The sequence below is a fragment of the Struthio camelus genome, chromosome W (genome assembly GCF_040807025.1).
Source record: "Struthio camelus isolate bStrCam1 chromosome W, bStrCam1.hap1, whole genome shotgun sequence".
In the NCBI taxonomy this organism is placed as follows: Eukaryota; Metazoa; Chordata; class Aves; order Struthioniformes; family Struthionidae; genus Struthio; species Struthio camelus.
The window spans coordinates 33,719,640-33,742,302 of record NC_090981.1 but is presented as its reverse complement, the minus strand read 5'-3'; the positions used below and the strand labels follow the sequence as shown (position 1 = coordinate 33,742,302).

General features: G+C 36.6%; 1 protein-coding gene across 3 annotated transcripts in view; it reads left to right on the top strand.

The window, feature by feature from the left end:
- LOC104150361 (rho-related BTB domain-containing protein 3) overlaps positions 1-22,278 on the top strand; it is a 41,835-nt gene extending 19,557 nt beyond the window's left edge. For all 3 annotated transcript variants that reach the window (XM_068925899.1, XM_068925900.1, XM_009684583.2), the window contains exons 5-12: positions 1,482-1,593; positions 2,385-2,750; positions 6,353-6,465; positions 8,200-8,311; positions 11,746-11,919; positions 13,286-13,452; positions 14,786-14,882; positions 18,072-22,278. In XM_068925899.1, coding sequence (XP_068782000.1) covers positions 1,482-1,593; positions 2,385-2,750; positions 6,353-6,465; positions 8,200-8,311; positions 11,746-11,919; positions 13,286-13,452; positions 14,786-14,882; positions 18,072-18,187 — 1,257 coding nt within the window. In that variant the 3' untranslated portion in view covers positions 18,188-22,278. The remainder of the gene's footprint in view (positions 1-1,481; positions 1,594-2,384; positions 2,751-6,352; positions 6,466-8,199; positions 8,312-11,745; positions 11,920-13,285; positions 13,453-14,785; positions 14,883-18,071) is intronic.
- The last annotated feature ends 385 nt before the right edge of the window (positions 22,279-22,663 follow it).

Here is a 22,663-nt window from a genome sequence, read left to right as displayed (position 1 = left end):
ATACTAATACTGCTCCAGTTTTAACTACCTTTTAGGAAATTTTAGGAAAGCTGTAGTACACAAGAAAATTTTTTCCCCTACTCCTGGCCTTTCTTTTTGCTCAGATGAGATAATCACAACTCAAGAGCAAAAGGCCCTCAGCAACCTCATCCAACTTTGAAGATAACCCCAGCTTCTAGCAGGTGGTTTGACTAGGTGACCTCCAGAGGTCATTTCCAATCTGAATTGTTCTATAGTTTTCTGATATTTTTCGATTTTAATTGCTCAATCTCTTACAGTTGTTCTACTTGTGAAGTGAGAATGTTAACGTGCTTAATTTTTTTAATGCGTTCCTGTGGTTGCTTGGGTTGCAGTCACTAAGCAGTTTAGAACCCTGAGCAGAACATGTAGTCACCTGCAGTAAAATTGAACTAGGCAGGAACTGCAAAGCTTGTTAAAATGCATCATCTATGATTAGACCCTTCCTCTCCTCTTCTGAAAACAGGGAAGTCTGCTGTGCAATTTCAGACTTTAGTCCTTTAACTGTCTTCTGAATAAAATTACTTCTGATCTTTATGCTAATACTTAATTTTCAATACTATGAGGTGTTAAAAGTTCAGTATCTTGTTGACCCTTGCCTTTACTTTCCTGGTAGAATTTGGAATTGAAGAAAAAAATGTAGTTTGTTTGGCATAGTAATTTCACATGATCTTTATTGTTGTCCCTGGCATATAGGTATAGCGTGCATTCCACGGGATTTGACAATAACTTGAAAAAGCTGGCACAACACTTAGACAATCTTAATTGGATCTATTTGCTTCCGCTTAAGAATATGGAATCCGCTCCATACCTTGTCGAACCAGAAGATTTTTTTTTAGTTTTTATGAAGCTCACTCTATGCTACACTAATACCTGATGTGATAAAAGTGTTCATCACAAATGTTAACCAGAACTGAACTACCCTTTATGTTCTCTTTGTTCTTGTAAAATGGATCATTTCACCTCAGTGATCGTGCTTCTCTTCTGCTTCCAGTAAAACAGACCTTGTGCAAACACATCACATTTTAATGTGACTTTTTTAGAAGATAGTATAGTATTGTGTGGTAGTTTTGGTTATTTTCAAACTGAAGAGCTTGTATACTGCTTTGTTATTTCCATCACTTCCACCTGATCAGTATTCATCAAGTCTTATTTTTCTCTGTAATTCTATAGCTAGCATCTACTAAGGTTGCTAAAGTGACTTTCTTTCTGGTCACATACCTGTCATTTCTGCCAAGACTAAGTACACATTTGGAATTGATAGTCCTTTAAATTATGCTAATTCCAACTACATTTAGTACCTTCTGGTGATAAAGAAGTACTAGGACTCTGATGACCCGCATTACTGTTCATAATGGCAGTAGCTTCAGCTTTGCATATAATATCCACTCATTGTTCCTTAGTTTGATGTAAGTTTGCTCTTAAATAACTAGTAGTTCTTAAAAATCCACTTCATGTTTTAGCTGGAATATTTTATGATCCAAAGTTTGAATCGGAAGTCATCTGAAAAAATGAAGAAAAGAAGAAAGACCCAGAAGTACCATCGAGTTAAACCCCCTCAGCTTGAACAACCAGGTGCTCACTAACATCTGATCTCTACTATGTTGTTTGTTGTATATGTGATGGTTTTTATGCAAGTATTGTTTTGTCATAATTATTGTGTTCAGTGTTATCTATTATCAGCTACTCTGGTTATCTTGCTGAAGTTGTATAATCTTTTAGTGATGCTTTAATGTCTTTTGGGAGACTTTTGTAGCAGTATGTAACATCACAATGGGTCTCTAATATATTTTATACAAAAATCATAGCGGTTTTCTGGTCCTTTTGATGAAATAATGCAAGTGTATGAGTTAATAAAAGCTGTATATAAAAGCTTTGCAGATGAATTATGAAAAATCAGTACATGATGCTTTATTATGATATAATGTTATGAAGTAATATTTTTAATTTGCTGTAAATAAAACACAGGGGAGGTGTATGCTTTCCTGCATTTGATTTCTGAATGTCTGATATTGCATGTTCAGTGAAAGGATTACTGACAAGTATTTAGTTCTAAATATGCAGTTGTTTTTTCTCACTCTTACTAGAAATTCACTCAGATCCTTAAGGCTTGGTAATCATAGCCTAAGGTTTTTTTAAACATAAGCACCATAAGAGGTTTTGTAAAATGATGGACGTTTTTTACTAAATAGTTTAGTTCTACTAACCAGTTCCGTTGTTAGAATATTTTACTAAACATATTCAAGCAATACATAAGACTTTTTTTTTCCCCCCCAAAATTGGTCTTTTGATCAGATCTCTGGGAAAAAATGTACTATAATTAATGCTTACTTAAAATTTACAGACCAACTTATTATCTTTTATAGAAAAAATGCCAATCTTAAGAGGTGAAGCCTCACATTATGACTCTGATTTACACAAGTTGCTGTCCTGCTGCCAGTGTGTGGATGTGATATTTTACTCAGAAGACTTAAAGAAAGTAGTAGAAGCTCACAAGATCATTTTGTGCTCTGTAAGCCATGTCTTCATGTTACTTTTCAAAGTGAAGAGTCCAGCTGATATTCATGATTCTGCTATCATACGGACTGCGCAAAGTCTCTTTGCAGTGAACAGTGAAGCTGTGTTTCCGTTTCCTAGCAGTGGCTCATCATGCGACCCACCAGTAAGAGTCATTGTTAAAGACTCCATCTTCTGTTCTTGTTTGTCAGACATTCTACACTTCATTTATTCAGGTATCCTGTGAGAATGGTTCCAGCTAATTCCGTCTTTTGCAGCAAATGTATTACTAAAGTGTATGTCTATTATCCTGAGAAATAGACTTCTGTTAACTTCTACTACTAAGGTGTAGGTTAAGCTCTGATCTGAGTCACAGTTTGCAATCTGATAAGAATTGCCCAAAGTCATTGCACTATTTGGTACATTTGAGAGTTGACATTTGAGGCATAGGTTGAGAACAGATCAGATCGTGAGAAGAGTGTCATTGCTTTGAGCCTTTTACTGCCTTTACATTCTGTTTATGAGGTTATAAAGACTGACCATCCATTCTGGAAGAGCTGATAGAGCTTAAGATGTCCTATGCTGTATCAGTTTCTGAACGCTGTTTTAGTTTTTGTACAGTAGAATGCCTTAAGAGCTATGCTAGTTTATCCTTTATCCTGAACTTTATTCTGTCTCTGAATCTTCGTTATTACAGGCTTTTGTGGCCCTATGGATGAGGACTGAAAGATACTAAAAAAACCCCACGTGTAACTGAGACTTATTCCAGCAAAGAGTATACGCATGAGCTATGGGGTTTTGTGCTGTTTCCTTGACTACTGTCACCTGAGTTGCTGTCAAGAAATTCTTGACTGTTTGGGCTAGATTCTACTGCTATTCAAGTCAACTAGAAGCCTTCTCAGGCGATCAGTGGAAATGCCTTTTAAAGCTGGACAACACTTTCTGTTTTGTAGAAAAAACATTGAGAACTAAGAGATGGCCATGATTGTAACTCTGAAAACAAGAAAGAAATTCCATTGCAAATGTTGTGCTCTTTTTAATTACTGATATTCAATTGTGCTGTAAACTTTTCTGGTTCAGATACCTACCAAGCAACGTAACCAGTGATATGCATTCTGAAGAACTCTGATAAATAGTGAGACATGCAGTATTTTTTCTGAATGTCTAACTGCGGTATGTAGTAATTGAGCAGGGAGGAATCACAGCAAATGATTCTGAAAGCAAGGGAAATGAGGATTACCTTAATCTTCTGCTCTGAACAGGTCAATTTTTCTCTCTCAAATTAATATACCTTTAGGAGGTCGTGACTGGACAGTTGATATGCCTCCTAAGGATGATATAGGAGAAAAGCTGTGGATTCTTTTTTTTTCTTTAAAAATCATTTCCAAATTTTACATTGTTATATGATTATATTTATAGATATTTCACAGAATCACAGAATGGCCGAGGTTGGAAGAGACCTCTGGAGATCATCTAGTCCAAACCCCCTGCTCAAGCAGGGTCATCTAGAGCACATTGCCCAGGATTGTGTCTAGGTGGGCTTTGAATATCTCCAGGGAAGGAGACTCCACTACCTCTCTGGGCAACCTGTTCCAGTGCTCTGTCACCCTCACAGGAAAGAAATTTTTTCCTTATATGCAGATGGAACTTCCTGGGTTTCAGTTTGTGCCCGTTGCCTCTTCTCCTGTCGCTGGGCACCACTGGGAAGAGTCTGGCCCCATCCTCTTGACACCCTCCCCTTTAGATATTTGTATACATTGATGAGATTGCCTCCTAGTCTTCTCTTCTCCAGGCTAAACAGGCCCAGCTCTCTCAGCCTTTCCTCATAGGAGAGATGCTGCAGTCCCCTCATCATCTTTGTAGCCCTCTGCTGGACTCTCTCCAGGAGTGACATGGCTCTCTTGTACTGGGGAGCCCAGAACTGGACACAGTACTCCAGGTGTGGCCTCACCTAGAGCTGAGTTGAGGGGCAGGATCACTCCCTTGACCTGCTGACAACACTTTTCCTAATGCACCCCAGGATCCCGTTGGCCTTCTTGGCCACAAGGGCACGCTGCTGGCTCATGGTCACCTTGTTGTCCACCGGGAAAGCTCTGCCTTCTCTGCAGAGCTGCTTTCCAGCAGGTCAACCCCCAGCCTGTACTGGTGCCTGGGGTTATTCCTCCCTGGGTGCTGGACCCTGCCCTTGCCTTTGTTGAATCTCATGTTGTTCATGAGATTCCTCTCCACCTGACTCTCCAGCCTGTCCAGGTCTCTTTGAATGGCAGCACCAGAGGGTGTATCAGCCACTCCTCCTAGTTTTGTATCATCAGCAAACTTGCTGAGGATGCGCTCTGTGCCTTCATCCAGGTCGTTGATGAATACGTTGAACAAGACTGGACCCAGGACTGACCCCTGGGGGACACCGCTAGCTACAGGCCTCCAACTAGGCTCTGCACTGCTGATCACAACCCTCTGAGCTCTGCCATCTAGCCAGTTCTCGATCCACCTCACTGTCCACTTATCTAACCCACACTTCCTGAGCTTACCTAGGAGGATGTGATGGAAGACAGTGTCAAAAGGCTGCTGAAGTCCAGGGAGACAACGTCCACTGCTCTGCCCTCATCTACCCAGCCAGTCATTCCATCATGGAAGGCTATCAGGTTGGTCAAGCATGATTTCCCTTTGGTGAATCCATGCTGACTACTCCTGATCACCTTCTTGTCCTCCAGATGCTTAGTGATGACCTCCAGGAAGAGCTGTTCCATTACCTTTCTGGGGATGGAGGTGAGGCTGACAGGCCTGTAGTTTCCTGGCTCCTCCTCCTTGCCCTTTTTGAAGACTGGGGTGACATATTTACCATGCTATTCTTAAATTTCGCCAGAGAATGTTTCAGGGCAATAAAATTGTTTTGTTAGCTTTTTTTTTTTTTCTCATAAGGTCCATGATTTGAGCAATGACTTTTGTTCTTCTCAGTCTATTCAGCCCTGCAAGAAGCTTTTAATAAATGTCTGCAGCATTACCTTTGTGCATTTGGTAAATAATTGAAACATGAAATACAGATTTAACTTTCATGTAGAATCAAAATGAGAGAAAGCTGGTTTGTAAAGAAGGATCCAATGGCAGTTTAAGTTAGCACGATGACCTGTGAACAGTAGCTGACATGCTAGCACACTTACGTGTTTACCAGCAGTCATGAGGCAGTACCCTCCAGTGCAAGAGCAGTGCAGCACCTTTTGGCTGCTATGAACAGATTCAGCAGAGCTTATTTAACTAATAGATTAATAGATTCTAAACTAATAGATTCTGGTGGAAACGTCCTTCTTTCCAGGTTTTATCTCAGTGTTTCATTGAACAGCTGATCACAAATATTCTACTAAAATGGAATTATTTATAATACTAAATATTGTAAATTATAATAACATTATTTAATACCTAATGTTATGCTCTGAAACAGTAGTTTTTCCTTTAAGTGCTCTTGGTCTTCTTCTTAATGGCTTTGACTAATTTTAAATGTTCATATTTCTAAAGTAATCCAGAGCAGCTAGATGCATTTCTTCTTTCTTCTTCCTCAATTAAATTAACATATCTGAATCCTCTAGACAGCCCTGAAGGTCTGAATTCAGACATACTGTCTGTACTTGGTAGAATCTTTGTAAAAGCCATCACCGATTTACTGCAAAAGTTTGATCATGGCAGAATTGCATCTTTAACTTTCTAAGCCTAAAGATTCCACTGACAAAAGTGCTAAAAATATAATTTCTGTAAGAACTATTTGGCATTGATGTCATCTCTCCTCTGCCTGCTAAATCCTGTGCCTATTCTATTTATAAATCAACGGTATTTGCTCTTGTGACAGGTGCTTTCCAGTGGGAACGGTTAGAAGAAGATATAAAGAAGAAGCTAAAGGATCCTGAAAAAATTGAACATGTACTTGAGAAAGTTAAATGTATCCTGAAAACTCCAGGGAAGGTACATCTAACTCTTCTGTGGTAACTTTTAGCATTAGTTAGTTAAATTCTTAGAAAATTCTTTTGTAGACATTGTTTCCTTGTCAGTCTTTGTTTTAACTTTATTTTGGTTTACATAGTCTTTTATTTATTCGATTTTATTTATCGATAGGATGCCCGTACACATTTACAAAATAGAAGGATGGTGATCTAATGTGCAGAATTAATATAATCAGTAAAAAGCACATAAGTAGGTCTCTTAAAAGGATTACTTACATTTCCTGCTTTACACATTGTCTGACAGTATGATTATCTATTCCTAATTTTCGTGTAATAGAGGCTACCCAGGAAACCTTTGCTGTCCTGGATATATGCCCAAAAGGTTTGCTTCTGCAGTAGCTTGTAAGAGATTATATCTCATCTTTTATAAATGTTGTGATACGGGAATCAGTCTATTGGCTAACATATTCAATTCAGAAAATGACTTCACAGTAAAATGTATTTATGTCACATTAATTATGTGACTAAATAGTTACATAGTAGAATTAGTTTAAACAGCTATTTACAGGTAGAACTACAGGTAGGACTGGTACCGTAGAGACTGTACAAGGTCTTTTTGTGAGTTTAAATGGGAAATAGTCCGGGACGGTCTTGAGATAACATAAAGATCAAAAGTTACTTAGCTCTTTTAAGCTTCTGATCTTTCGGTTATAGCCTTACTAGTCCTAAGGGTCCAAAGCTAAAAGTTCAAAAGACCAGATGTAAAAAGGCCTGAAAACTTAAGATAGTAAGTCGAAGGGGTTTTTTCCTTTGGGTTTTCATCATGTCTTCAGCATACATTTATTTCGCATTTAAAAGTTTTTCTTCAAAGGCATGAGAACTATAAATGAATTGTGATTTTCTTGGTAAAATTAAATATTTATTACATAAAAAAGATTTTTAACTGTTTAATTTAAGAGTTAATTCAACTTCATCTGGATTTCATTTCCCGTAATCTAGCAACATGATTTTGATATTGTTCTTTTTAGATACAGAATGGTAGTTTTAAACTCCATTTTTAAATGAAGAAAAAATTGGAAAAAAAGTAGCTTAACATACTAAGCTTTGAGGATCTCAATTCTGGCATGCCCACGTTATTAGAAGTCAATGGTAAGGCCTGTGAAATCCGTTTGCCTTTGTGGCAGGCAATCTCAGGACTTGTCTAGTAACAAACCTGACTTTTTGGCTGCCTCAAATCAGCGTGTGGCATTGCTATGGAGGGAATATGTAGCCACAGTATGGGCAGCTCTGGCACAGTGCAGAAATGTGTGTGCTTATATCTGCACAACTCACACATGGACATTAATGCTCTTCCCGCAGTATCTCAAAGCTTGTGTTAGTACAGCTTTATGTTCAAACTGTGTGTGTATGAATAATGTTTGGACTTGAACAAATTTGTAATGCTGCGTAAACCTGCCCAGAGATGGCAGATGGAAGAATTTGTAATAGGTCAAAGAATATTAGGACAAGACTCAGAATGTGTGGGTGTGGCAGACATGCTTTAGATCTGTTACACCATGAGAAACAGGAAAGGAAAAGTCAACAATCATTTCAGAATTATATGCATGAGAGATGTGGTTGAGTAGCTCTAGCAAAAGAATGTAAAAGATAAAGTGAAAGGCTGTTGTTTAGTCTCCCCCTATAAATGATATCTCGTAGTCATTTATCCTGTGAGGTATTATACATGACAGTATTTTATTAATTATTTATTTTGCAGCTCAACAATTTAAAGGACTGCAGATCTCACCAGATAAAACGAATGTGTAATACTTCTCTCAGGCTTTTCTTTAATACATCTGTGCTAGCTGATGTCATCTTCAAAATACAAGGTGCGGTACATCTGTTCTTGTTGCTTTGGATGCATATGTGTCTCCAACATTTATCCTCTCTGTAAGAAAGTGGAAAATTGAGCTGATTATATATTTTCTGTTGCATCTGCATTAAAGTCAAAACTAAGAAGATGTATACGTTTATTTATCATTGTGAAAACCAGTTATTTGCTTAGCGATAACACTGCTCTGTACTGGTACTTTAGAGCAGTGTCCACTTGTAACGCAGTTTATCAGACATGAGCCTCTACAAATGGTATCTGCCTTCAGGGGTAGACTTTGTGTCCCTATAATTCAAGCATACTTCTTACAGGCTTAGTAAAGTGATGCATCTACTGCAGGAAATGCTGTTGCAACAGTATAGCAACAGTGTAGCAATGCTAAATGAGAGATGTCATAGTAGATGTATGGTGATTTTATTTAAAATTTTTTTTTCACTCACTCGCATTCTCGTGTCTACATACATAAAAGCACCCAGACATGTGCAAGTGGTCTGTCCACCTTTCAGGCTCTGTGACGCATGTATTCAGGTGGTCTGGTCTAGTTTCCTTGCAGTGACAGGACAAGGAATGTTGGCTCTTTTCTGCTGATCCCGTTTCCCGATATACCACTTTGGTTGGTGCTGGCTTTGGATGTGCCTTTCTGTGCCCTTTAGAAGCTGACATGTCTCACCGCTGTGTCTTTAGGATTTATTCACTGCCCTTTTTCTCCTAACCTGGCTGTCCTTAGAAATGCGCTTAGGTGTGCTGGGATTTTGATGAGCTGCTAGTTTGGGGCCATCAACACGTGCCATTTTTGTTGCCCTTGCTTCTGGTGTTTCCATGCCTAGATATTTGTATATCAATCTTAACGTTTCTATTACAGTTCTCTACAGTACAGCACTCCACAATTGCCTTATGACAGACGACTCCTTATGAGAGCAGCTTTCATCCTTGTGAAACCCTGTGTTATAGCTGCCTACTGCTTAATACTATGAGTGTGAAAACAAACATTTAAAATGGTTTTTAAAAAATCTGTTGAGAGACAACAATAAGCATCTATTCCTCTTCACAGCTATGAGTAAAATGTATACTAAAGTGATTTTGGGGAGCAGAGGCTAGCTTCCCTTAGTTGCTTTTTACTTGAAATCCTTTCACATTTTACTGAGGAAATTATGAATTGGAGAGAGACAGCCAGCATTCACTTTCTTCATGCCACTGAAATAGCTTGGAGGATCTAGCCTTCTACACAGTTTAGTCTAATACTAGTGTCTTTAGGATATTTCTACCTTGTTAACTTAGAGAGATTGTTGGTGAAGTTTCATAAATCTACTTACAAAGACTGCTAAGTACTCCTTGGCAAAAGTACAGGAAGGAACCGCACAAGTGAAACTATTTGTTGTTCCTTTTTTGTCTGTAAAGAATGTACCAATGTATTAGATTATCATGGATGAATTTGCTGGAAATTACATGCATTCACCCTTAAAAATAAAAAGAGAGATGGAAAAACAGCATTGCATGCTTTGTGAGAATAAGAATGAGATGTTTTTTAAATGCTAATGTTTTTCTTGATTTGTCCACACCCAGCCTCTGTACAGAAATGGTCTTTTAGGATTAGACAATTGTTTAATTATCTTCAGCTTTAAATCTCAGAGCCAAATATGGAGCATTAATCCCTCAAAAATAAGCACATGGGGACAAGCAGATTCTTTCTAGATGTTCTGTTTAATATGCAGGAAAAACAGAAAGACCTTTGAAAAAGAGAACAAAGTACTAAGGCCGAGTTTGATGACTTAAACAATTCAGCTCAATGTCCCATTCTTGAGAGAGGGTTTGTGGGAAGTTGATGATATCGTAGCACCACTGTATATTTTATAGAAAAAAATTGCTGTTGAATCAGTTGACATTTACTTGAAAAAAAAAGTATGCCTATCCACTCACCACGTTGGCTGTTTTTTTTTTTTTAATGCTTGATAATTCTCCCAAGTTTTTTTCCTACTTCATCAGGCACAATAATAATTGTATGAGTTGAATAATCACTAAGACAAATTGAAGACTTTAGTCTTGGTCTGGCAAATAGATTTTAAAGTCTATGCCGAATTCCTTGAATGCTGGGAGTTGGTTGTGTACCAAAAGTGGTTGTGTACCATTAAAAATGGGAGCCCATTAAGCTTGTGTAAAGACTCATAATGGGATCGAACCTCCTAATTAGTAGGTGAATATACAATTGCATGCAGATACAAAAATGCACACCTATTTTATATAACATCTGTATTGCACAGTGTTCATATTACATAATATAAAAATACATAATACTATTTACCTGTGTTTTCTGTATATAGAAATGTTGATTTTGTATGCAGGTTAGACAATTTGAAAGTAGAAACAAAGATGAATAGAAATGGAACGAAAATGAAAAAGTGACAGCTGCCTTCAAGGAATTAGCTGGGTGGCAGGGATGTGACTGAGGAGGAAATTTAGATTAGAATCTATATCTAAGTATATGTAGTATCTTAAATGTCAGTTAATCTGTTTATAATAATTTTTATGATTTTTTATGTTTGACTGTAAATTCTCATTCTGTCTTTAGTTGCTGGTCTGTCTAATGTTAGTTTGGCAGTTTTTTGTGTATTGGATTGGATTATTGAGTTCAGCTGGACTCTGCAGAAGTCCGTGTGAGCTCAAGGAGTCAGGAATGGCCTCTTAGTCTGCAAATGTTTTCATGAAAAGACTGTACTGCACTGGACTGTTAACCTTATTAGATCTTCGAAGTGCTGTAGTAAAATAAATGGTTTACTTGTAAATATTACAAAATGGAATAACTTCTGGAATAGTGCATTATTTGTAAGAGAACATCAAGAAATTCCTTTTGGGTAAAATACTTAAGTTCAGATAAATACTCCTGACTTAATGGAATTTCATCTGTGAAAATTTGCCTTTCTCTATTTTCTGTGGTTGCATGGACGTTTGATTTCTAGAATGCTACTCACATTCATTACCAGTGGGATCCCTAATGAACATGAATAATTCATACACATAAGCATTAGCAAGATTGCATATTTATACCAGATCAGAAGTTGAGTTAGTGTAAGCTGCTGTAATTCCAATAGTGTCAGATGTTATGCTAGTTGAAGGCCTGTTTCTGTCTGATAAAGCTTACCCTATTTGGAACACCTGCTGTTGGGAGCAGGTTGTAGTAATAAATTTGGTATTTCTTTTTAAGGTCTAATCTGTTAATATGCTATTTTTGTTTGTTGGTGGCTACTGTATATATGTAGATATTGACTGGTACCGAGTGAATGTGTTATTAATTATCTATTTGATATTTTTATTTCAAACACTCTATAAAAGTGTTTTAAATCAAGCTCTGTGTTGTGTAAAAATTATATGAACCTTAATATCAAAATCTTACCATGTGTATAAGTTTATCTTAAACTTTTGTCACAAATCTTGCAGGTACAACTGTACCAGCCCACAGAGCAGTTCTGGTGGCTCGCTGTGAGGTAATGGCAGCTATGTTTAATGGTAACTATCTAGAAGCAAATAATATTTTGGTTCCAGTGTATGGGGTTTCCAAAGACACTTTCCTCTCCTTTCTGGAGTATCTCTATACCGACTCCTGTTGTCCAGGTAAGCAAATTTAAAAGTACACGTGCATCTGCTACACATTTTTCTCCCACTGAGGCATGGAGAAAGAAGGGATAGAGACCAAAGTAGCAGGATCTTTTAGTTCCCCTTCTTTTCTTGTCCCCTGATAAGTATTTATCTTTAGTGTAAAATGTTGTAATGCAGAATTTCTCCCAGTGTACTAGATACTGTAAAGTCACTAGAAAACCTGCTTTACATTAGTGGAAATATTTTCAATTAAAGATCTGGTATATTCTGAAAATATTTGTTACTTAATGGAAACATGCCAATATTTTCCTGTATGATCTGCCTCAGGAAAAAGATTTTTTTTCATATTTTACAGTTAGAAAATTTGTATTATTCAAGTAAAATCAGCAAGCAGCCAGTATGAATACAACTAATAAAACACTGTAGTTATCTTCTGCTTAGTTAGCAAGACTCTAAAAAATGTGTGGTTTTCTTTCTGGGCCATTCAATCTTCTGGAATTCTCTTTCTACAAGAGAAAGAATATCAGTTTCTAATCTTAGTTCTAGGTTTTATTTCAAATTTGTCAATTAGTTTGGCATATATTTTGTGAAGTTTAATATAAATAAGCTTAAATTGCCAAAATACCTTATTCATATAAATGGATATCTTATTTATATATAACACCAGAGAAATTATATGAACTAGAGTATTTGGCAAGAATAATTGAGCTAAAATACTCTTAGTTTCTTAAACATTGGTTTTCTTAGTGAGAACGGTATCTAAAAATCTGAAACTAAATCTGAAATCTTATTTAAATTCAGATAATTTTCCTTTTATAGAAGGAATGGTGGTGTGATACATATTTTTGTTTTGGTTTTCTTTTTTAAAAATTTCTATCTTGCTCTTAGGTTTTCCATCTTTTCTTTTTTTAATCTAACATTTCCTTGTCCATCAGTTTAAATATGGAAACAGTATATCGTATTTTTAAAAAGAATTATTACTCTGTTTCTCTTAAATCTTACTGTTCTATTTTCTTTTACATATTTTAGAGAGGTTTCTTTTTTTGAAAGAAAAGTTAGAAGGCTAAATCCTTTTATGAATTATCACTCCCTTTAAATAGACCAGCAGCATTTGTCTTAGCATCCTTAAGATATATATGACTATGTAGTCAATAGAATGCAATCTGTTACACTTGCCTTCTGAAAAGCCACTAACTACTCTCTTGCTGCACATTAGTTTATCTGTTGAAGTGATGTAGCAAACACTAATAATAGTGAAAAAGGAGGGAATCAACAGCAGTGTGATTTTGTGTGCATTGTTAAACTATGAAAAGTGGCTTTCATCATCTTGTCAAAAAAGTAAAATAAATGTAATTTATTTTATTGTTTTGTTGTTTTTCAGCTAGTATTCTCCAAGCTATGTCTCTCTTGATTTGTGCTGAGATGTACCAAGTAACGAGACTCCAACATATTTGTGAGCTTTATATTATCACACAGCTTCAGAGTATGCCTAGCAGAGAATTGGCCTCAACAAGACTCAGTATTGTTAGCTTGCTCAGAAAAGCTAAGGTACGTATTTTTTACATTACATAAGACTATATATGTTGATTCTAAATGATAGATTTTTTTTGTTTTTAAAACATAATTGTTAAGATTTTTAAGATGATCTTTCAGATTTCAAGGACCAACATTGATATATTGTCTGTTAATCAAAGATTTTAAGTGTCGCATGAGTGGCTGAAATATGGCCTGACGAGACTTTTGCAGCCCTTCATTTCTTTAAGAAGTAAAAACTTTACTGTAGGGTATGCAGTCATAGCATGTTCTATCTGATTTTGTTCATCAAAAACACACTGCGGTAGTTCAGCGTAATGATAACTTCTGTCAGAGATGATGTGTAAATGCAGTAAATGCGTAGACCGTGATCTTTCCTTCACTGGCAACACCATATAATTTCTTACCAAGTTTTTAACCATGAATATCACTGTATTTTGTTTACTTCTTTTTCAAAATCCACCTTGAGCTAAATAACTCAAGTGCAGTATAGATGTGTGCTAAAACTTTCACACAACTGCTGCCTAGCACTATAGGGTACCACAGGGTTCCAGTTACCATATTTCATGGCCTCAGATTCCCCAGGGGTGCGAAAGCTTTACGCAGTACTAATACAAAAAGGTTGTGAGAGGACTGAGCAGTGCAGAACCTAATTCATGCCAAATATACTAATCAGGATCCAAAAATCCAAAACTGAGTGTACTGTCTGACCTGTGTGCGGTTTCACCCAGTTGGTGTTTGCATAATGGTTCTAAAAGACTCCTGCCAGTATTAAGCTTTTTACAAAAATACAGTCCTGGCTGCCATTTTCCTTTAAAATGCATGTCGGAGTTAGAGTGACGGTGTCCTTAATGTAATAACCTGACATGAAAAACCTGACTTATAAAATAGGATACCCAGAGTGCCTTTTGTGCCCAAGAGAGTTCAAAGCACAATAGCTCTGAGACTATGCAGCTCACCAAGACAGAGAGGAGGAAGGTGACACGCCTCACCTTTCTTTTTCTGAAGTTCTGCTGCTGTGCAGAAGCAAAGTATATCCCAGATTCATGGGACCAAAAGGAGACATAGAGAAAAGCAAGAATCTGTAGCACTGGGGTTAGGTCACACAGCTAGGGGGAGGGAAGTTTTAGAATTTGTTCATGGGTCTGCATCTGTTTACATATTTCCTTCAATCACTTTTTCTTCTTTATCTCCTACTGTCAAGACTTTATTTAATAAACTGCTGTGTGGACAGCTGTAATCCAAAATAATATATTTTGGCATGTAAGCTGTATTAATTTTTTTTTCCTCTCCTACTTTTAGATCTGATAGTATTCAAATGTTGTTTGTATTTCCTTTCTTCTTGCAGTTTCACAATTCTGATTGCCTTTCGACTTGGCTTCTTCATTTTATTGCCACTAACTACCTCATCTTCAGTCAAAAGCCAGAATTTCAAGATCTCTCAGGTAGTTTACCGTTTTTTTTTTTTTTTTAAAGAAATATCTTTCAGTTCTACTTGGATTAGAAATGAGATACTGAATAATGCTACTTCTGCATAAGGAAATGAATAAGACTTTTTTAGGATATACAGTCTAATCCAGTCCAAAGTCATTCTGAGCCAGATGGTCCATCAACCTTCTAAGGGAGAGTAACACAGCTAGCACTGCATCCACTTGTCTTTTGGTTCCTATGCTGAAGACTAGGTTCCCACCTATTGCTGAATTGGCTAGGGCAGTTTGCTTCTTATATTTCAACACTTCCATGCCTTTAAGCATGTACTTTGTTTAGTTTATACATTTGACTCAAGATAATGAGATACTTCCAATAGCTTTTGATTAAGGTATTTTTTTTTAGGTAGGAAAGAGGTTTCTTGTGGTATTCTCCAGCAGATTTTAAGAAATCAAATAGCTAACGGATGCCAATTCAAGTAAATAAATCCAAGTTGTTCCAGGGAATTGATGTTTATTTTCCAGAAGAGAGTATATTTATTTCCTGACGTGTAATTCTAGAATGTTTTGCCCATTGTCTGTGGGGGAATATTTGTTCATCACTCTGATGAAGGTGATCTCAATGGATGTGTCACTTCTGCCTGCAGATAGTATTCAGACTGTTGGTACAGGGCCAGTGTTTTCAAAACGGAATTTTCTTATCAGTGGGCTGAAACGCTATTCAGTCCAAAATATGTTAAAGGTCGTCTTTCCTCATTTCCAAGGCTCACGTATGCATGTGATGACGGATGACTTTGTGGTTGTTTGTTACAAACAAAAAACGTAGAGCTTTGTCCCCTTTGCTTTGTTTGGGACATAGGGCAATTCCAGTGTTATCTGCCTCTCAGTGGTCCGTCTGCCCAGATTCTGAAATGCCCATTTTATAAAGGAGAGCTGGACTGCAAATCTGGATTACAAATGAGAGATCAGAAAACCTCTGCTGATGGATGTCAGCTACAAGTAGGTTCAGTCCATGTAGAACTTGGTTTGCTTCACTTCCTTGTTGGCTCAGGTGGTGGACTGTGTTTGAAAATACTCTTTGGTAACTTCCTTCCTTCAGGACTTTGATCTCAACCATCCTGAGGTTCTCTCTTGAAGTTCAAGGAATCAGGTCTTCCGCTCAGTCTGGTAAAGTTTCAGGTGTCTGGTAAAGTCTCTGTCTCCCATTTGGGAGGTATGGGACTAGAGACTCAAAGGCTTCTAGATTCTTCCAGGGCTTGATGTAGGCACATCTGCTTACTCGTTTTCCATTTCCGCAGTAGGGTATCAGTTTTGTGCTGTTTTTTCCATGGGATTCTCTCTCTTAAAAACTTTCCCCTGTCTCCTCTTGTCTAGAAAGGTGGTATCACTTCTGTCAGAACAATGTGAGAGATTCAGGCTTTCATAGGTAACCTCTAATGTACTTTGCATTCTTCAAGGACAGCGTGTCTCTTCATGCTCACCTTAAATTTATATCTTGGTTGTGCCAGATTTCTGTCAGGCAGAAGATTTATCTTTAGGTAGCCTTCCTAAAGTCTTGTACTTTTAGGGCTGAACTGCTTCACAGCAGCAGCAGCAGCAGCAAGGAGCTCTTTTTTTCTCTTTGTAGATCCAGACCTTTTAAGAAGTTTGTTTCTTAAGCTGTTTGTTTCTACTATGAAAAGTTCTAAGAGCTCTTTTATCTCCATGTTGCAGTTATCCAGATGGACATTAGGTTGCATATGAACCTCTTATGAAAGTGTGCAAGTGATGTTTCCGATAAGGATCAGAATGTGTTCTAACAGAGCCCAAGTGACCTAAGGGATGAGCTGTACAGTATTTCCATACTGAATATTTGCTGTGTGATCACAGGGAGTTTCCTCTAGGCTTTCACCATTCCTGAAGCACCCAGGGCTGATGCACAGCAGTACTACAGTTGTTGGTTGTTTGATGAAGTTTTTTAAATCTCTGCCAGGTGACTGTTACCAGAGGGACTGTTTGGAGTCAGCCACCGGTAGAAAGCATGTGTGGATTCACCCAAAGAGAAGGGGTACCTTCCCAGTAATTGGTATTCTTTGGGATGTGCTGTCTACATGCACGTTAGTCTGCCCTTTGCTTTTCTCTTTTTCTCTGAGGCTCTTCCAGATGATTCTTTACTGAGAAGTAGACATGCTCTGCTGCATAGGCTTTGCACTGGGCAAGATGGAGCAAAGAAATAAAAGTGCATATGTAAATATGTGTACAATAGGGAAAAAACATTCTTTTCTGGTTTGTCAGAGCGCAGATACTCTCACAGTTAGAATTCAGATGCAGAGCGTACTTCTCAAAGAACAGCAACTATTGGTAGGTGACCTTGTTTTTTTCATTAAAAAGGATGCTTAGTCTTCATTTCCATTAAGTTTCAAGAAGAACAATGGTACATTGTAGGTGATTTGTACAGTTACTTTCTTAAAGTTAAAATCTTCAAGTGCAACTCTGCATTTTGCATAAGACAAATGAAATAGTCTGCCTGTTGCCCAGTCAGTGGCCTGACTTCACCATTTCTCAAGCTGCAGGTCTCTCTGCTGTCCTTTACTCTCTGTTCTGGATGGTCTGAATCTCTAAAAAGACTGGGCAATCGCTGCTGCAGACTGATTCAGAAAAGGCTGGGGCATAGGGGTGAAAAAGCTTACTTTTATAAAGTCAGACAGAATTCACCTAAATAACATAACTTAAAATTCTGTTAAGTTTTTATTTTATCAGAGACAAAAACATGTGGAATCAAAAGACAAATCTTACTAAATTCTTAATTCTTCCCCTTGCTTTTTGTAATGATCTTGACACAAACCGTTGGTATAGAGATTGAACTGCATTCCTTGGTAGTGTTGCAGCGTAGAGAAGCTCTCACTGTTGATTTCCTGGTTGTCTTCTGTGGATAAAGAACATGCACCTCTAAGGTGATCTCTTTGCTCTCTTTAACGTGTCTTGTATTCATTTTAAAAAGTAGATAATTTATGGCTGGCTTAATAGCAAAGGAATGTCATATAGTAAATTTTTACATTATGTACAAGACTTAGGCAAAATGGACAGCACTTGTCTTAACTTTACTTTTTTGTTGTATTTATATCCTTAATGTTTCTAAACCTATTTTCAAAGATTTATTTTTCCAGCTAGTGCACCTTTGCCTGTGTGTTTGTATACTATGTTTAATTCATTTATCGCTTTCTTTAGCGGATGAACGCAATTTTGTAGAGATGCACAGATGGCCCTCCGATATGTACCTGAAGCAGCTTGCTGATTACAGGAATTATATCCATTCTCAGAAATGCTATTGCACAGTAATGTGAGAAGACTGAACATACTCAAAAGTATATCTCAACTGGGAACTTTCAGATTGAGAATTATCTAAAGTATAAAAATCATATCAAGAGCAAAAATACTGAACACTGTATGCTATGCTGTAGTGCACTTACTAATATTCTTTGCTTTGATAATAAACCACTCTTTTCTTAGAAGGGTGAAAAATGTATCATGAGGATTTATTTCAAACATGAGGATTTTACACCGATTAGGATTAAACCCAGTATGGGATTGTGGCATAATTGCTACCTATTTCCCCTTTCAGTTTCTTTATTGCTTATTTTATTGGCCTTTATGGTTATTTTCAGCTGCTAATAGGTTGAAAACAGATGTTTTTGTAAATCTTGTGTTTGGCCACAGTAGTAGTTCAGGAGAGTTGGGTAGATAACTCATGAGCTCTTTGAATATTTCAGAATGCAAGCATTTACCACAACCTGCATTGACTTGCAAAATTAAGGGTGTGCTTAATAAACATTTGAGTAACTGTTCATTTTCTACTTCAAGTGAAGCTTGTAGTTCTCATTAACAGGACTTTTATAGTTACACGAGCAGAGATTCTTAATTCCAGCAGAATGCATATATGGCATCATCGCTATGCTGTTCAGTACTTCCCATATCTGTTCGGTACTGGTAGAGATAGGGAGGCAAAAGGAAGGGGGTCCACAGTCATTCTTATGTTTTGTGGGAGAAAACTCCCTGGCACTAGTGGCTTTCTTCAGAAAAATTTTGTCTCATAAAAAGAAGTTTCCTCTAGTAGCTGATATCATTAAAGTTTCAAATAGATGTGGTCATGGAGGGAGGTGACCTTTCAGATAGGCATGCCAGTCCTATGAAGAACTTCAGCTATTGTAACATGACATTTAGCTTGACTCTGTTTGGTGGGAAGTCAGTATAAAATGGATGATCATAAAGTGTTCATAAGCTACTACATATTATGCAAATCTGATTATATTTTTCTGAATGTGTGTATTTTTTCGGTTATAAGTGATAAATCTTGAATATTATGAATAGGCTGATCCTTGTAGCAGCTATTGACAGTATTCTTTAGGTCACAGGTCTAAGTCATTCATTTAACTAGCCATTACATTATATGTATTTAATAATACTGATGAGGACAAAATGAACCCAACCTGCACGTTAGGGTGTCTATCTAAGGACAAATACTTGCTGTAATTGATACTTGCCTTCACTATAAGTCTTACTGTACTTTTATTTCAACTCTGTTTTGTCAACTGCCTTTAATTTCATTTATGTAGTCTCTGAGCCTAGAAAGACACACAAAAATACTGAAAGAATTACTTAATATTTCTCCAACAACCACAGCAGACCATTTCAAAAGTACCTGGGAACTATAGTTGTGAGGTGAAGATGAAACTGCAAATTGCTGGAACTGAATCTTTTTTTGCATATAAAAATTGTTTCTATATTTCAATAAAATTTCATAGGTCAATTGTTCTTTTCAAATTCCTCACTAGAATCATAGGGATTTTCTGGTGATATTTTGCAGAGATCAGGATGGTATTTCCTTTCCTATTTTGGGACCAAAAAAGAGATTATGACTCAACTGAACTGTTGCAGGTTCAAAATTCTAAGGTTAGTTTTGTATAAGAATAATGATAATTGAAATCAATTTTCATTTCTGACTTGTCGTCTGGAGGTCATAAAGTTCTTTAAAATATGAGACAGTTATCTGTATCTCACATACAAGGAGACTTAAATGTAGAGCATTAAGTAGAAAAGTAATATATATAGAAACTAAATGTAGAAAGTTATTTTCTAAGACTACGATATTTATTACAGTAGAAATTAAAAGTTCTAAACATAAATTAACTGGATAGATAAGAATAAAACTTAAAGTTTTTTGAAGCATAAGACCATGGACAAAAGTGAGTACAGAGCTGGAACCGTAACTTGTATGGATGCCTGACAGCATGCTTGATCACAAGCTATGCTGCTATCAGTAGGCAGCTCAGTTATTTTAAGTTATAGTTTATATGCCTCATACAAACTTTTAGTACAAAAATGATTACAAAAGTTATGTATGAATGTTTGCCTGTATTGCATGTAGTCCTAAATTTTTAGTATTTTGAAAACTTCACCCAATATGTGGTAGGTGTTTTACTAGAAATTAGTCTGTTGCCAGTAATTTAGGTGTAGATAAGATACAAAACAAAATAGTATTTTTAACTTTGCATAAATGTTTTTTGAGCATTTAAGAATAGGCTTAATGAATATCAACACTTTGTATCTGAGCAGCGGAAGTATTTTGATATTATATATTTCAGTCAGTTGTAATCACAGGTTTTATACAGAGAAGGCAGGCAATGTAAAAATATTTATTATTTAACTTAATATTCAGACATTGAAATAGCTTTCCATTTTACCAGGTATCCTCATAGTGCCACCTGTATCAGGCACAAATATGATACTCTTGCAAACATAGAATGTATGTGATAAATTTATGAAAAAAGTTTTCTCCATTCTTATTTTATATGATGTTTTTCTGTAGAAATGTATTTATCGTAACCCATTTTTAAAATGGATACTTTAGCATTCAAAAACATAACTGAAAGTATATCATAATGCTTGGTTAGTTACTATTGATAAATTTTGTTAACAAACTATCTTATTAACCTTTCGGAACCTACAGATCATGGATGTTCAGGAGTTAGAGCATTATTGAGTTTGGTATTTGTGACAAATTTTGTATGCGTAATACGTTAGGACCTTTGCTAGGCTATAAAGTAAAAAGTAGGAAGTAGCTGAAAAAATTACTCAAACAAGTAACTTTTCTTCAAAGTAAAATGTGTGAAGAGGAAAACTTACACATTAGTTCAGGAAACTGTTAATAACCTCTGCTTCTCTTTAAAATAAGATTTCAATGTTTTGAAAGACAGTTTAATATATAATCCAGGGATTTAGTTTTCTAGTTTCATAACTGCCAAAAGAGCTTTTTGTTGTGCAAGAATTAGGATTTGCCTGACCTCAAAGTAGAATCCAGAAAATTGATGACCTTCTTAATTTAATGGGGCTCAAACTTGCATTTCTTATATCCAAGTATGGTACCCTGACTGTTAAGTGATCAGTTAATTGCTCTTCAACCTTTCTTTCCAGATGTGCCATTTACACAGGAAAAAGCAGTGAAGGGAGCATGATTCTGGAACCTTTTGGGCCAATCAGAGGGAGATTCTTTCTTCTCCGCAATTTAATATATTTGACTGAATATCTGTTGAGCCTTACTGGCAGGAACAGTCCTAAGAACAGGTCATGGAAAAAGGCTCTTTTTTTTCTGAGGAAAGGATTCCTTTGAATCATGCTTGTTCTTCAGTGCTATCTCCCTTTCTGACTACAGGTTTCTTTCCAGGCTTCTCAACCCAGTGGCTGGGTTGAATTTTCAGATCCCATGGCTGTAATCACATCCACTTTTCCTCCTGTAAAACATGCCTTGTTTTCATATTAAGGCCCATTCCCCTCTGTACTGGGCACGCTCAGAGTCAGCTTACCATATACAGCCCTAGAGATGCCCCTGCTTCCCCAATTCCAAGCTACTGAGGCTTGCAGTTCTGAATACCTCTGGAAGCAGAACTCCTAGAGCATGGGGAACTTCAAGGTCAAGGTGATGAATTTGGGTGTTATCAGGCAGTAGCTAAGCAGCCTTTAGTTTTGGGTTATAATTTTAGACAAACATTTAAGTGTAATTTAGACTTCCAAGTACTTTATTAGATCTAAGTCTCAAAATCTACTTTTATAGGATAATTAAAGATATTTTGTCACAGATTGCACCATATCATTTTTGCTGTATTTGATGCATGTTAATGCTTGTCCCAAGCTAGCACAGAGCTTTATATTGAAGGGCTAACATATCCAGCTTTCTGCATTAATGAAGTTTCCTACATGGTAGTTACTGATTCTCTGCTTTAGTCCTTTAGTCTTGATATATTTGATGTGAAAAAACATTAGAGGGAAGAAACAGTAATTTTATTAGGGGTGTGTTGAAACTCAGCCTTTCACATGTTTGTATTTTAATACCGTCTGACAAAAATTTATATGTTTTTAGATTCAGCAGTTAATATTTTGTTTAAAAAATAAACAGTTTTTTCTAGTCAGTCTCATGTGATCATTTACCCTTTTTTTTTTTTTTTTAGAAAATTTGAGCATTATGCCACAAAGATTTTTTTGCAGCTTATTAACTTAAAATTTATTTACAAGGTGAGAGTGAGCAAAAAGTATAAATAATTGTTTGTACTGCACTACTTCCCCAGGTCCTTAAATTAAGGCACACTGAATCAGACGGTGTATAGGGAAGTGGTTTTTTTCTAGTGTTTTCTCCTTCTTCACATGACTTCTAGATGAATTCTAGAAGTTAGTTTTAGTGGAATATTCCGTATTGAATGAAGGGGATTTAGGTACTTATTCATGTCTAAAATCAGAGTGACATTAGCATCCAGTTTTTTAACTTTCCT